General features: G+C 46.2%; 2 protein-coding genes across 3 annotated transcripts in view; one reads left to right on the top strand and one right to left on the bottom strand.

The window, feature by feature from the left end:
• Positions 1-14,723, top strand: part of NCAPD3 (non-SMC condensin II complex subunit D3) — a 75,923-nt gene that overhangs the window by 50,087 nt on the left and 11,113 nt on the right. For both annotated transcript variants that reach the window (XM_025893513.2, XM_025893512.2), the window contains exons 25-32: positions 5,483-5,620; positions 5,917-6,050; positions 6,521-6,720; positions 8,968-9,078; positions 10,992-11,129; positions 11,826-11,992; positions 12,216-12,355; positions 13,474-13,551. In XM_025893513.2, coding sequence (XP_025749298.1) covers positions 5,483-5,620; positions 5,917-6,050; positions 6,521-6,720; positions 8,968-9,078; positions 10,992-11,129; positions 11,826-11,992; positions 12,216-12,355; positions 13,474-13,551 — 1,106 coding nt within the window. The remainder of the gene's footprint in view (positions 1-5,482; positions 5,621-5,916; positions 6,051-6,520; positions 6,721-8,967; positions 9,079-10,991; positions 11,130-11,825; positions 11,993-12,215; positions 12,356-13,473; positions 13,552-14,723) is intronic.
• JAM3 (junctional adhesion molecule 3) overlaps positions 9,313-14,723 on the bottom strand; it is a 105,559-nt gene continuing 100,148 nt past the window's right edge. The window contains exon 9 of the mRNA XM_073904017.1: positions 9,313-9,439. Within this exon, the coding sequence (XP_073760118.1) occupies positions 9,425-9,439 (15 nt within the window). The 3' untranslated portion in view covers positions 9,313-9,424. The remainder of the gene's footprint in view (positions 9,440-14,723) is intronic.

Raw genomic sequence — 14,723 nt, 5'->3', positions numbered from 1 at the left:
TGATCTTACAGAATTTGTTAACCTAGATTATGTTGCATGAATAATTCTTTTTAAAGCAGTTCTGCAATTGGAGAATAGAATGTTGAATGCATGGCAAAAGCTACCACAGTTGGGAAAAGGTCTTTAGAGAGTTCATTAGCTATAAATGCTTATAATAATGGGTCCCTCTGGTTCTAAATATGGTCACCAATGATTTACTCTGAGTTCCATGGAAGAATTTCTGTTCGGTTTTCTTTGGGTATAATTTTCTAAGGAGGAATATTTTACATAATAAACTAGTGGAAGGTTAACATTGTAATTATTGCTATCTAGAGTCAGAAATAAAAAGCTAAGACTATTACTTTTTCTTTGTTTATATAACCAAGAAAGGACCAAAATAGTGATGCAGTGCCCTTTTACCTTTACTCTGCTACCATAAGACTGGCTGTCATGGCTCTCTCCTCTCTACAATGTACAGCCGAGAAGCAGGCATAATTAGAAGTGTTGGGAGGCTCTCATCTGATGAGCTGGGAAGGTGAGATTGGTTATTTAACCTACACTTTTGGGTTTACTCCCTTTTCTCAGCTCCTATACATGTATGTGAACAAGAGCATTGGTCAGTATGTAACATACACAGCACCTGTTATAAAGGTGATCAAAGGGGCACCTGGGTGGCTCAGTCGGTTAAGTGTCTGCCTCTGGCTCAGGTCACGATCCCAGGGTCCTGGGATCGAGCCCCGCATCGGGCTCTCTGCTCAGCGGGGAGCCTACTTCTCCCTCTCCCTCTGCTGCTCCCCCTGCTTGTACTCTCTCTTTCTCTCTGTGAAATAAGTAAATAAAATCTTAAAAAAAAAAATTTGATCAGAGCATGAATCAGAAAGATTAGGGTAGATAGATATTTACACTATAGTAAGATAATCAGTGCCTCTTGTAGTATTTTGATACTTCTCTTTTAAATCTTTCCATTTTATCTCCATATTCTGTGTTTGTTTAAACCACGTGGTTCAAATGTGGGCCCCAGATTTTCAGCTTTAATAAGCTAATGATTACCTTTGTTAATTGTAATTTAAATTAGTCTGTTCCCCTATTTTTAGGTCAGGCCTATCTGCTTGCATTAAACACATTAATTTTTCCATACGTATCTGCTAATACAGCTCTTCTAAAGAGACTATAGTGGCAGAGCTTGTTGCATTTATTTCTGGCCCAGGTGGATTTCCTGAATGACATTTTTAATTGGTCATATACACCCACTAAAGTTTAGGACTACAAGATCGTATGGTGTATTTTCCCCTCTGCCCACTAGGTGGTGTCCTTGTAGTACAGGAGTCACGGCGTGATAGGTAACAAGTGGGTTGTTTGGGCTTAACTGGGGAAATGCCGCAAGTATCACAAGGCGGGGCCAGAGAAGTTCAAGGCAAGAGAATGACTAAGGTAATGGCCATTAAGTTAGAAAAGAAAATGAAGACAGAGATCGGTTGGGAGAAGAGGAAGTAATTGAGCATCTAGAGGGATTAGTGAAGTTGTAGAACAAGCAGAATGGGAAGGGGTGGGGGGTCAGAAAGCTGGAAGGATAGGTGTGTGTGGTCATGAAGTGGATTATCTTAGTCAGAAGTGGGTGTTCCAGGTGCAATGACATGGTCCAGGATGGGGCTGCAGAGTAGCTACATAGAACATACATGGGAGGGTCACTAGAGTTGATGAAATCAGAAAAATAGAAAGTTAGGGGTTAAATGAGCTCATCTGTACGGACATTGAAGATGCTCTGAGAAATTGTCATAGTCCATTCAGACCGCTCTAACAAAATACCACAGACTGGGGGTGCCTGGGTGGCTCAGTCGGTTAAGCCTCTGCCTTTGGCTTGGTTGCGATTCCAGGGTTCTGGGATCAAGCCCCACCTCAGGCTGCCTGTTCATCAGGAAGCCTGCTTCTGCCTGCTGCTCCCCTGCTTGTGCTCTGTCAAATAAATAAATAAAATCTTAAAAAAAAAAATACCACAGACTGAATAGCATATAAACAACAGAAATTTCTTTCTCACTGTTTAGAAGCTAGAAGTCTGAAACCCTGTCGCCGGCATGATTGGTTTCTGGTGAAAATAACAGGCTTCTCATTGTGTTTTCACATGGCAGAAGGAACAAGGGATCTTTCCAGGGCATCTTTTGTAAGGATGCTAATCTCATTCACTAACCCCAAAGGCCCAGTCTCCTAATACCATCTCCTTCGGGGCTAGGTTTCCAACATAGGAATGGGGTTGGTGAGGACACAAACATTCAGACCATAGCAGTGATGTTGGGATTTGGAGTGGAGAAAACTGGGATGCAGGTACCAAGCAGTGCGGGGCAAAGTAGGTAGCCAGAGCCTCAGGAGAGGGGCCTCCGTACCGCTCCGTGGGCCAGGTGGAGGGATCCAACCCTCCCTTCCCCCTTTGCTATACCTTCCCCAAACAGCTTTTTCTTCAGACAACTTGTGGCAACATATTTTGTGTTGTATATGTAACATCTGACTACCTACTAGAATATAAGCGTCCAAGAGAGGCAGAGATTGTGTTTTGTTGACTGCATTATCCCTAGCACCTAAAAGAGAGCTTGAGACTAAGGAGACACCCCAGTGAACATTTGGCAAATGAATGAATGAAAATAGTATGGAGGGAAAGTATGGTCCTCATGCCTTGACTCTGGCATTTGGGAGAAGCAGCAAGCGTCCTTCCCTTTAGAGGGCTGTGGGTGTCCCTAGAGGAAAGCCGGCCCTGATTTATGAAAAAGTGTGGAGAGGGTAGACACTTGACTTCTCCTGGAACTAGAGTACGGAGTCCGCTCAAGTCGGGAAAGTAGACGGGGAAGTGAGATCAGGGGAGAAGAAACAACAGTATAGGGATGTGATAGAGCTGATGAAGATAGGGGAACAGGGGGCCTGGATTTGGGGTGGAAGCCAAGGATCACATGGATATAGGAAATAACTTGCCTCAAGTTTCAGATAGAATTTTGGCATAAATGGGTCTGAGATAGACCAAGTTGTAGGACAGATTGGGAATAGGAGTCCATGAACAGTGGCCTTTATTGAGCAGATAGATGCTTCAGAATAGCATTTGGCATGGGAAAACATCTTTAAAAAGTCAGATTTTTATGTTCCTAATACTGAATGTGAAAGTGAGGCTAGGCTGTTTGAAACCTGGATTTGGATTCTTAATAAGAGAGTAATAACCGTTTTGTATAAGATTATTATGACTCAGATTTAGCTGGTCATCTTTTTGTTTTCCGTATAATGTAATTAATGCTGTGTAAAATGTCTAGACAGTATCCCTGAATTGGTGGGGTGATTACGTACCGTTCCTTTTAATTGTCCTGAGGGATGAGAAGAGGTGGGAAAGGAAGCTGAGTTCTTTGGAAGGTATCTTTGGAGGTGTTGAAGTTTTCTGTTTCAGGTACCTGAAAAGTGCTGTCCTCTTGCCACTCTAAAAGGAATGCTCCAGGAAGCATTCCTTGGAATGTTAATTTTTTTTTAACTTTCCAGCTGCCAAACAAACAAAAAAAAAAGAAAACAAAATTATCTCTCTTCACCAGTTTATCAAGCTAAGAAGGATCGGTGAGTTTAATCCAGTCAAGGCTGAAATGTGCCCTTTTAGTCCCAGTAAATGTAACAGCAAGACGAGTGCTGAATGTTACCCATTGACTGTGGTTTCTGGCTTCCATGATGCAAAGCCCTTTGACTCGGCTTCCAGCCCCGAGCATGTAAATCCTTTGCATGATTTATGTTACCGTTGGATTTATCTGTACAGTTCGTTAAGCCAGTTATTCACTAGGGGATAGACTGCACTATCTTGCACATCAGTTACCTCTACTGGTATATATTTTTGACCTAAATTCTGAGTAGATGAGCGTTGGACATCAAGTCAAAGCGCACAAATTGAAGCTCAGAGCAGCCTGTCTTCTTGCGGAAGAGTGGATTCTGTCTGATCTCATTTTCACATGAATGACTTCAGATCCGAGGAGAAAATGCAGGTAGTTCTAAGAATTGCTGTGCTGTAGGAGTTTTAACTGTAATAAAGGAAGGTAAAGTCTTGTTTCTGGGGGAATGGTTTTTGTTTACTTAATGGTTTTCTCCACTCTTGGTCATAGATAGCTTACCAGAGTAACCCTTGTTTAGAAAGAACTTCACCTGATGCTGTGACCAAACTTGTTTGCCCTTTAGCCAGGTCTACTAAACAGCATTTTGTGTAGACGCACTGACTGACGGCTCCTAGATCAGCAGGCGCTTCTAGCTGGCTTCAGGTGAACTTCTCCTCAGGGGAGTCCCTTTACGAAATAGAGTTTTGTTGATTTTGTGTTCAGCATTATTTCAGGCTGTTCCCTTATCTCCTAGGTGAGTGGTCAGAGTGCCTGTTTGCCCTGGAGCTTTTACTTAGGTTTACTTCAATTATGTTTCCAGAACTACCTTCTCTGAGTTTTAATCAATGTGTATGCTTTGAATACAAAGTGATTTTAATACTAGCCTCAGGAGGACCATTAGGGGAAGGTGAATCTCCCTCGAGTCCTGTACATCCCAAAGCCAAGAATCACTTTGGGTCATCCTCCTCACTGTGCCTCCCTCCTTGAGAGCTGACTGGTGCCCCTGTGTAGGTGGAAATTGCACTTAACTCTGAAATGAAATTAAAATATTGGTCTGGACAGTATAAATGAATCAGAGCCAGCCCTGCACCACCCCATGCTGACCCCTGAGCAAACGCCCGTGCCTTGGCCTTCTCTCCCCTACTAGACAAACTATCTGGGGCCTGCGGTTGGATAACCTGGCTTTTGTCCATGTACATTTGGCTTTGGAAACCACTAGTGTTTTGCCGTTCAGATCGGTGCAGTGCTGGTGACATCTGTGTCTCCCTGGGTAGCCTGGTATGTGCATGTCAGACGCCTCTTCCAGATTTGGGGGCACAGGAGAAAGGAGAGTGCCTGGGGCTTGCTGATGAGTCCAGAGCTCAGTAAGAGTGCTTCACTGTCTGTGCTAACCCAAACTGGGAGGCTCTTGTAATTAATCCCAATTCTTGAAAAAGTCCCAATTAGGAAAATTGGTTTTTGTTCATTATTGTGGGCAAGAAACCTCAAGTTGAGGGCGGGGAAGCCAAGTGTTCATTTTCAGGTGGTGGTTTATCGTTGCATCAGCCATGAGGACCACAGAATTCTACTTGAAGAGCAGTTTGGGGTCGGTTGGTTGTTTTCCCACATTTGAAGTATAGCTGAATAATAACACCTTGTTAGAATTTTGAAAGGAATCCTGGTAGAAGAAGCCTTTATGCTGACCTTGGATTCAAAATGGAGGCTCTTGAGCAAGGACAGACAAAAGAAGCTAAATTTGTATCTTGCTTTTTGGTCTGAACGAAGCTGTGTATTGGGATAGATTTCATATCCCTTTGTCTTATTCACAGTTTCCCCTCTGCCCTCAGCATTCTCAGTGTAATTTTAGAGGCTGTCTGCAAATAGCAAACGGGTCTCTTTCTTCTCTCTCCCCTTCTTTGCAGTTTCGGGGAGTTTTGCCTGGCTCACCTGTTACTGAAGAGGAACCCTGTCATGTTCTTCCAGCACTTCATTGAGTGTATCTTCCACTTCAATAACTACGAGAAGCATGAGAAGTATAACAAGTTCCCCCAGTCCGAGAGGTCAGCAGAGCTCTCGGGAAGGGCCGGGCAAGCAGGGGGAGGTGGGCAGCTGCGTGTACAAGTGGTGAGGCACAGACTGCGGCCCCAGTGGTGCTTGCAGCGGGACTGCCTTCTCTGGGCAGGGTGATGTGAGCCCGTTCAGCCTGCAATAGCGTCCTGAGGGACGTGCCGTCCTCTCGTCTGTGCACTTAACGTCTTGGGTAGACAGCTTTTAAGGTGCTGCGAACTGCTATTGAAATTAACATCCTTGTACCCTTGCCCATGTGCTGTGGTAAAATTGTCCTGTTTCACCATAGAGAGAAACGGCTGTTTTCACTGAAGGGAAAGACAAACAAGCAGAAACGAATGAAAATCTACAAATTTCTTCTGGAGCACTTCACAGATGAACAACGATTCAATATCACTTCCAAAATCTGTCTTAGTATTTTGGGTAGGCCTGGTGTATTTGGGATAAAATGTATATTTAAAAATGAAATGCCCTATAGCTAATGGCTCAGCAGACCTATAGCAAATGAGACCCTGATACTATGGGAAGACCCCGTTTTTTTCCTTCTTTGACATCAGCTGTGCCCACAGACCCCCCACTCGAAGCCAAGACGGGCCCTCCTAGCTCTGTGGGATACCCTCCCCCACCGGGGCTGGGCTCTTTCTCTGAAGCTGATCTTTTTTTTTTTTTTTTTTTTTTTAAAGATTTTATTTATTTATTTTGGAGAGAGAGAGAATGAGAGATAGCATGAGAGGGAAGAGGGTCAGAGGGAGAAGCAGACTCCCTGCCGAGCAGGGAGCCCGATGTGGGACTCGATCCCGGGACTCCAGGATCATGACCTGAGCTGAAGGCAGTCGCTTAACCAACTGAGCCACCCAGGCGCCCTGAAGCTGATCTTTTGTGCTCTCTCTCAGCATCCTTTGCCGACGGCATCCTGCCCCTAGACATGGAAGCCAGTGAATTGCTTTCAGATACATTTGAGGTCCTCAGCTCAAAGGAGATCAAGCTTTTGGCCATGAGATCTAAAGCAGATAAGGACCTCCTTATGGAAGAAGATGACACGGCCTTGGCCAGTGCGGTCATGCAGGAAGCTCAGAAGCGGCTCATCTCGCAAGTGAGTGTGTCGTTCCACAAACGGGCCTCGTTACACCCCTGTGTTCCTCCGTCTACCCCCTGAGTACTGGTGGTCTACCTCAAATCAGGATTTTATTCTCACCCATGGCCTTAACACTCATTCCAGTGATGACGATTCTGCCTCTGTGTTTCTAGCTCCACCTCCTCTCGTGGCCCGAACCCATCCCATTGGTCTGCTTGGATGTGCCACAGGCATCTCAGACTTCCTCTTTCAAAACTGAGTTACTCCTCTCTTCTCCCTCCTCTCTGTCTCTTCTCCCGCAGTCACTGTTGTGGAGAAGGAAACCATTATCTACCAAGTTGTCCATAAGGGAGCTCAGTACTACCCCATTCTGGAGTGTCACATGCCAGGCACATGCTTCCTTTGGCCACAGTGTGAAAATTGGGATCAGACTGATTTAGAGCGGCGCTTGATTGCCATAGTCCTCACCAGGGTCCAGTTCTTACACTAGCCTCGATCACTAGGTTGTATTTCCCACCTGAGTCCTGAAAGCTTTGGACCCTGAAGAAATAGACTTTGACGCCATCCAGTGTGTCCCCAGATGCAGTCCATTTTATCTCACAAACCCATCTCCCTCACCCATTCGACCAGTTCTGTACTTACTTAAGCTGGTGCCGTTCCCAGTGGTTTCCTCACTCAGCATCCTTTGTGTCTCTAGTTTTTTCTGGTCCAGGCTGTGTACCGCCTTGCTGCCACAGCAGTCTTTCTTAAGGACAAATTTGATCATTTTATTCTCTTGCTTAAAAGAGACTAGAGGCAGATTGGCTGCAGAGGGCAGCAGGGAATTTCAGGGTGACGGATTACGGGTGATTATGCAGACTGTGGTGTTGGTTACTCTATACTGTTGTCAGATGCGTCAGACTGTTCACTTGACATGGATAAATTTTACTGCATATAAGTTATACCTCACTAATGCTACCTTTAGACTGTAGTTTGGTGGCTTCCTATCACCTTCTGAATAAAATCCTTATTCTTCTCCCAGGCACACGGAACTCTTGCCCCTGCACCTCCCGTCTCCATGCTCCCTTCCCTGACTTCTCCATTCCAGGTCACTGTTGGTTCCTCGAGTGGGAGGTGTGCACTCCTGCTGTTGTGCCTTTGCACACTGTCTGTCTGCCCACAGGGCCTCTCCCACCCTGTCCTCCTTTCCTGCCGCCAAATTCCTACATCTTTTCAAAAGATGCGCCTGCCTCGTTAGGCATCCCTCTTCTGTAAGTTCCTCACCATCCTGCCACTTGTCACACCATGCCACACATCATAGCACACAGTCTGGTCTAGAAGTAGCTGGAAGGCAAGAATTCTTGGCTTAATTTTTATATCCCCAGAGGTTAGCTTTGTGTCTGCTACAGAGAAGGCATTTGATCATATTTATTGAGTTGAACATATTTAAGCCACTTTTTAAGACTATCCCTGTACTTACCATCTGCTCAAACTCATATTTATTAAAGTGTTTATTTCTCTACCGATTGACCTTCTATCTCAGGAACTCTTACTTTTTAGAAATGGTGATTTACAAGCAGGGAACATATACTAGTGACTTTAAGAAGAAAAAGAATACTTTCCGAATTCAGAAGGATAAATCTTAACTACATATGTGGGTTACTATAATGGCTATTTTTAATTCTAAGAGATTTATTAGAAAATAACTGGTTAGTGATCATTCACGGTTAAGAATATGGAAGGCTTGGTCAAATCAGATACTATATAAATACATAAACCTTTTCTAAATGTGTGAGAAGTTATACACACAAAAAGAGAGAAATACAACACTGACTCTTTCATACTTAGCCATTCTCAACCATTTGTCATTTCACAGCAGGAATACAAAATGTCCCTTTTGGGTAGCCAGAAGTGAACTCATTTTCATTCCAAAGGGAGGATGCTGAGTGGAGGAACTGACTGGCTCCGAGATGGGTTTGTGTGGAGGTTTAGAGCTTGTTGTCGTTATTCAGCCTATTTCTAATTCCTGTTTCTTGTTTAGAAAGTAAGAATTGCGTTCATCCCCATCCTACTTCAGAAAGCCTTCTGAGTGTTTTGAGGTAATGCTTATAAAGTCTCCAAGACAAAGGTGCTGGGTCCTAGACAGTTCCCAGCATCATCATAAAAGATAAACAAGAAGTCTTTGTAGTACCGTAGATTGGTCGTGCAGAACGAGCTAGGTCAGGGAGAAGCCTTTGTCTCAGAACTTTATCCATCTAAAACATGCCTTTGTTTGTGTTACTACAGGTTCAGAAGAAGAATTTCATAGAAAATATTATTCCAATTATCATCTCCCTGAAGACCTTGCTAGAGAAAAATAAGATCCCAGCTTTGCGGGAACTCATGACCTATCTCAGGGTAAAAGATGACCTTGTGCTTTGTGGCCAGTGTCTCCCTCCTCTAGCTCATTACTCAGGATTGGTCACAGTTATGATGGTGTAGTTGGTCGGTGAACGCAGGAACTCAAAATGCTACAAAACCAGCTTTACATTTTTTTAGAATTAGACCAGCCAGACAGGCCTTTGACTGTCGGGGAGAAGAGAGAAAGAGTTTGACCGTAGGTTCCACAGAAGCCGGTTCTTGCCTTTTTCATGCCGTTGAGTTTATGAAGGGCTGACTCATTCTGCTGAGCATGTGTGTCCTTGATACCAGTTTGGAGATTCCGTTTTGAAGACTTTCTCAACTGGGGTCAAGTACAAAGGCATCATCTTAGTTCATTCTGGTGAGAGATAAAGTGAAATTGGGCATCATGTTCAATTTGGGGATGTTTACCTTTAACACTGCCTCCACATCAGGAAGTAGCAGTGGGTCTTGGGGCGCACTGTTGGGGGCCGGGCCGCCGTCACTGCTGGGATCTGAGGCCATGAAAAGTCGTGGTCTAAGCACCCAGAGTATGTAGACTTGCCATGCAGACATAAATGAGGCCCCCGACCTTTCTGGCAAAATTTTTCAATCAGAAATAAATGGAACAGTTTTTTTTCTGTTCTCTGTTTACACTATGCTATTTTCTTCTTCAAGAAATGCTACAAAAATTTTTCCAGTAAGGGCTACAACCAAATTATATTTAATGTAAATTCCTTAAATAGCTCTTTAAACTAAAGGAAGTTAAGGTAGGAAAGATAGGCTCATTGTGTGGTAAAAAATGGGAACGTCCAGTTATTCTTAGGCTTTTATTGCCCTGTTTTAAAGCTCTGAGAGGGAAAAAAAAGAGTTTAGATCCTCAAACTACTTAAAGGCTTACGCACAGTAAGTCTGTCCCCTGTTGCGGAGCACACGGCCAGAGGATGGCCACACAGCTGCCCTATTTGAGCGGCACAGCTCTCGTTCGTTGGCGGCCTTCTGTGGAAGCAGCTTCAGCTGCCCTCTGCCCCGACCTGTGCAGCCTCTCTTCACGGTAGCTGGAAGGGTTCATAGATTGCCTTCCCTTTGTTGGGACTTCCCTCACAGGTGGGGTCCGATACATCGTCTCCCTCTACTACTAAGTTAGGTGAAATGGTTTCTTCCTCTTAGCCAAGAGGCCTGGTCCCTGGCAGCACCCTGTAAGCCCTGAGAATGTTCTTAGCGTCATATGATAAAAGCTTTTCTGTCCTATCTTCAGAGGAAGACACAACGATGGGAGTAGAACCATAGTTGCCATCCTCTGAGAAAGCTAGTGTAGACAGATGAGCAACTTTTAGACTGCACAGCTTCCTGTAACTTGCTCCAGAAGCCCTGTCGGAGCCAGGACAGTGCCAGGTATCACCTGCCCACCTAACCTCTGACTTGAATTCCTAAGGGGCCTGCCTCAGTGACACTACAAGAGCCTTTAAACTGGTGGTGACCCAGAGCCAAGCCCAGCCACCTAGCTACATCACTATCCCCATCCCTGCCTTCAGGAATGGAAAGGGGGTGGCTTATCAGTGGCAGTTCTGTGCCCTGGAATAAGGCCTGCTTGAGGCTCAGATTGTGTGATTCCATGTCCCTTCTTCCTCATCAGGAACCTGGGAAACTGCCTGTTTAATGGCAGATAGACAGGACACTCCCTAAGAGATCAGAACTGATAACTTAATCTCTCACACCATGCTCCCTGCCTTCTGTGGTCAATACCAGTGCAGTTGGCCTTTCCTGGGAAAATACCATCATGTTACTTAACTTGGTGGTTGATGTACTAGAAATAGTCGGCTCTCAGCAAAACGTGTCTTACTACTCCTGTTAATATTTCTCTGGTTGCATTGCAGAGCTTATGTATTTATTCAAGAAAACACTAAAAGATGCCTCGGGGTCTGTTTTAGGAGGTGATGCAGGATTACCGCGATGAAATCAAGGATTGCTTTGCGCTAGACCGGCAGCTGGCATCAGAACTTGAGTACGACATCAAGAAGTACGTCGAGCAGCGAGCCCAGGAGCAGGGCCGAGCGAGGCAGGCAGACGTGAGTGTGGCGGCTTGCAGGACCAGGGGGACACAGCACAAGTAGTGTGTGACCCTCCTCTCTCCAGTCCGCCCTCCGCTCCCAGCTTCCCCAGTGCTGCTCGAAACCCACATAGGAGCCGAGGTTGGCTGGATCGAGAACTTTCGGGTTGCTGGTTGTGGACCACTGTGTGTTCCTTTGCCGCATGTGCCACATGGATCACTCGATCGGGGAGGCTTCCCTTCCCTCCTGGCCAGGCCTCATGAACTTGTCTGGAAAGTCATCAGAGTAATACCTGGGGGCTGTGTGCGAATACCCAGAAAGCAAGCTGGTCGGCAGGTTGTTTGATCTGTGATTCTAGTGATCATAGCTAACTAGATCCCCCTAGGTGTCTCAGTTTGTCTGTGGTCCCCTGTTTCGAACAGAATGTCACTTGGGGTATTTCCAGTGAGCTGCTGTTCACTTCCAGACACAGTGTGTTCACGTCTCTGAGAAATCCAGACAGATCCACTGCATTAAAAACTGATGAAGGCCAACTAACTTAATCCTTTTTCTCTTTAGTGCCATGACATCTGCCATAACTTTCTGAAGAGAACGTTCTACTTGCCCAGGGCTGACACAGTTTTTTCTGGACTTGCTCAGGGCATGTAAAGTTTCCATTAACAACAACAAAAAAGTGTCAGTAGGTAAAGAGTCTTTATTTCTCTTCTCTGACAGGTTGCTCCGAGTTTAGAAGTAATGCCAGCTCTTGGTGGCCGGGAAGGTGCCACTGTGCCCGCTGCTGCGAGCCAGCCCTCAACACCCAGGGCGCTTGCTGGCCAAGCACCGCCTCTGTCCCCTGCCCTGGAGACTGGGCTATTGAAGAGGTTCATGCCCAAAGGCAGGTACGGAGCCGCTACATCAGGGATGGGGCTGACTGCCTCTCACCACATTCTCCGCTGCCTCTGGGCCTTCCCCACTGGGCCTTTTGGCGGACACCTCCTCCAGGCTCCTCTCTTTCTGATTTGCAAGGAGTGTGGTTGAGGGCGCCCCCGGGAGGCCGAGGGCGGTTACTGCAGCGTTTTTGCCCTCCTCCTCTCTGCACATCTGGCATGTTTTCCTCCTCAGGCCCATGTCCCTGAGCACCATTGCGATCCTGAATTCTGTCAAGAAAGCTGTGGAGTCCAGTAGCAGGCACCGGAGTCGGAGCACAGGAGTGTTGCCATTCCCGTTAAGCTCGCAGAGCCTGGACAAAATGTGCCATCGTGGTAAGTTCCAGGTCCGGGGTGGCTCCAGGGGGGCCGATAGAAGTGGTCGGTTTTGTACCTCAGACACAGTGAGGATACAGATGAAAACACAGAACAAGCCTCCCTCTCATCCTTTTTTAAATGATTCTGTTTTCTTATTTTTAAAACAAACAACTTTGGGGATTTGGGACTCTGGGTTGTCTCTTATTAGAGATTTGGAAAAGAGAGTGGAGTGGAAAACTCACCCATTAGTGGCAAAGTATTCATTCTTCCCATCTTTCCACTCCCCACACACATGCATTTGGCCTTATTTATAAAGTTGTAATCGTAGTGTGCATTTCTGGTTTGTAGTCGACCTCCCTCCACATAACTGAGAGTAATAGTGAACATTTGCCCATGAACTTTTCTTTCCTAACTTTTCTCCCCATGGCCTCTTAGCATTCTATCTTGTGGAAGTACTGAAACCTATTTACTGTTACCCTCCTCTCGGAAATACAGGTGTTTTTCAATTTTTTGAAGTAATGTCACAATAAAGTATATAATCTTTAGGATTGATTCCCAGCACTCAGAGGCCATGAATATTTTTAAAGCCTTTGATAGCGTCAGATTGGCTTCTGTAACTCACTGCAGTTGTACGTTGGCCAGAGCCAGTGGCCATCTTCCTGCTTAGAAACATTGGTCTTACAATTTCCCATCTTCTTTGCCGGGCTTTATAGATCAAAACCGGCTATGGTTTTAATTTCCTTTTCTTTCTTTCTTTTTTTTTTAAAGATTTTATTTATTTATTTGACAGAGAGAGACACAGCGATAGAGGGAACACAAGCAGGGGGAGCGGGAGAGGGAGAAGCAGGCTTCCCGCAGAGCAGGGAGCCCGATGCGGGGCTCGATCCCAGGACCCTGGGATCATGACCTGAGCCAAAGGCAGACGCTTAATGACTGAGCCACCCAGGCGCCCCTTAATTTCCTTTTCTTTGAATCCTAGTGAAAATGGACAATGTTTCTCATGTTTATCATTTTTTGGTATCTTTCTGAGTTACTTCATTATAAAAACACTTTATTTGGGATATTAGCTTTATCACAGATCTTGCTAACCGTGTTGGGGTTTTTTGGACAGCTAAAACTTTCCTGTTTTATCTTAGCAACCTCCTACAGCTTGGAGCAGGAGTCCAGTGGAGCTGTGGACCACGTAACTAAACGAGCGATCAGTACTCCTGAGAGTAAGTACTCCTGTGACAAGCCGGCTTCTGCTGAGACTCTCCTCAGTCACCGTGTGTCTGCGGGACTCCTCCTGTTGGAAGAGAGGTCTTTCCCTCGATGCAGGCGCTCCTGGTGGTCAGCAACATTGTGGTGCCTTGTCACACGGCATCTTGTGACAATTATAACTCAGCAGCCCGAGCACTAGCTGTCATTCGAGTGGTCTTCTAAGTGCTTTCACGGGTATGCGCTCAGTTAAACTCCCAGCCACCCGGGAGGCTCCCTGTTAGCCAGGGAGGGAGGCTGAGGCACAGGTTCCCTGGGCAGTGCCATGCTTGCCATTCTAGAGCCAGCACTTGCGCAGCCCTGCTTTGTAGCAGTCCCGTGTCCACACTGGCAGGCACCGGGTACGGCATCGACTGGCTCCGGAGCCAGCTGAGCCTGCGGGTTCACTGGCCTATTGAGGACCCACCACCAGCTGTGCCGAGAGCCTCTGTCTTCTCACTCCCATGGGGTGGTTTTTCTAATCTGTTATTTCCGAGTCTACAGAAGTGTAGAGGATTTTTTCCCATTACCTTGTTTTATAGCTTCTTAGGTCCACGGTGTGTCTCAGTGTGCCTCCCGCCTCTTTGCTGTCCACCTCCCCCTTCCTCTGCCGGCCAGCCCCGGGCTGGGGTCTCAGGGTCCTGCACACACACCCTCTTGCCTGGCGCGGGGCGTTCATGCACCACGTCCTCACCTAGAACTTCCCGTGCCCTGGTGGCCGCCGCTTCACCCTCCAGCAGCAGCCCGCCCTGACCCTTCAGACGAGATGAGGTGCCCCCTCCCGGCACTGACTCCTCCGCCGTACTCGCCACACCTCCACACACAGTGGACCCTCGAACAGCAGGGGTTTGAGCTGCACGGGTCCACTTGTGTGCAGATTGTTTACAGTGCAGCACCATACATTGTCTTAATAGCATTTGTGATTGTCTTAATAGCACTTCCTGTTCTCCAGCTTACTTTATTGGAAGATTACAGTATGCGATGCATCTAACATACAAAATATGTGTTAGCTGACTGTTGATATTACTGGTAAGGCTTCCTTCTGGTCAACAGTAGGCTATTCGCAGTTAATTTTGCGGGGAGTGAAAAGTTACATACTGAACTCCCACATTGTTCAGGGTCAGCTATACTACTTCCTCCGTCCTTGCAG

Source organism: Callorhinus ursinus, unplaced genomic scaffold, assembly GCF_003265705.2.
Source record: "Callorhinus ursinus isolate GAN/ISIS: 27379988/994484 unplaced genomic scaffold, GSC_fseal_2.0 scaffold19, whole genome shotgun sequence".
NCBI lineage: Eukaryota > Metazoa > Chordata > Mammalia > Carnivora > Otariidae > Callorhinus > Callorhinus ursinus.
This window is presented reverse-complemented; position numbering and strand designations above follow the sequence as displayed.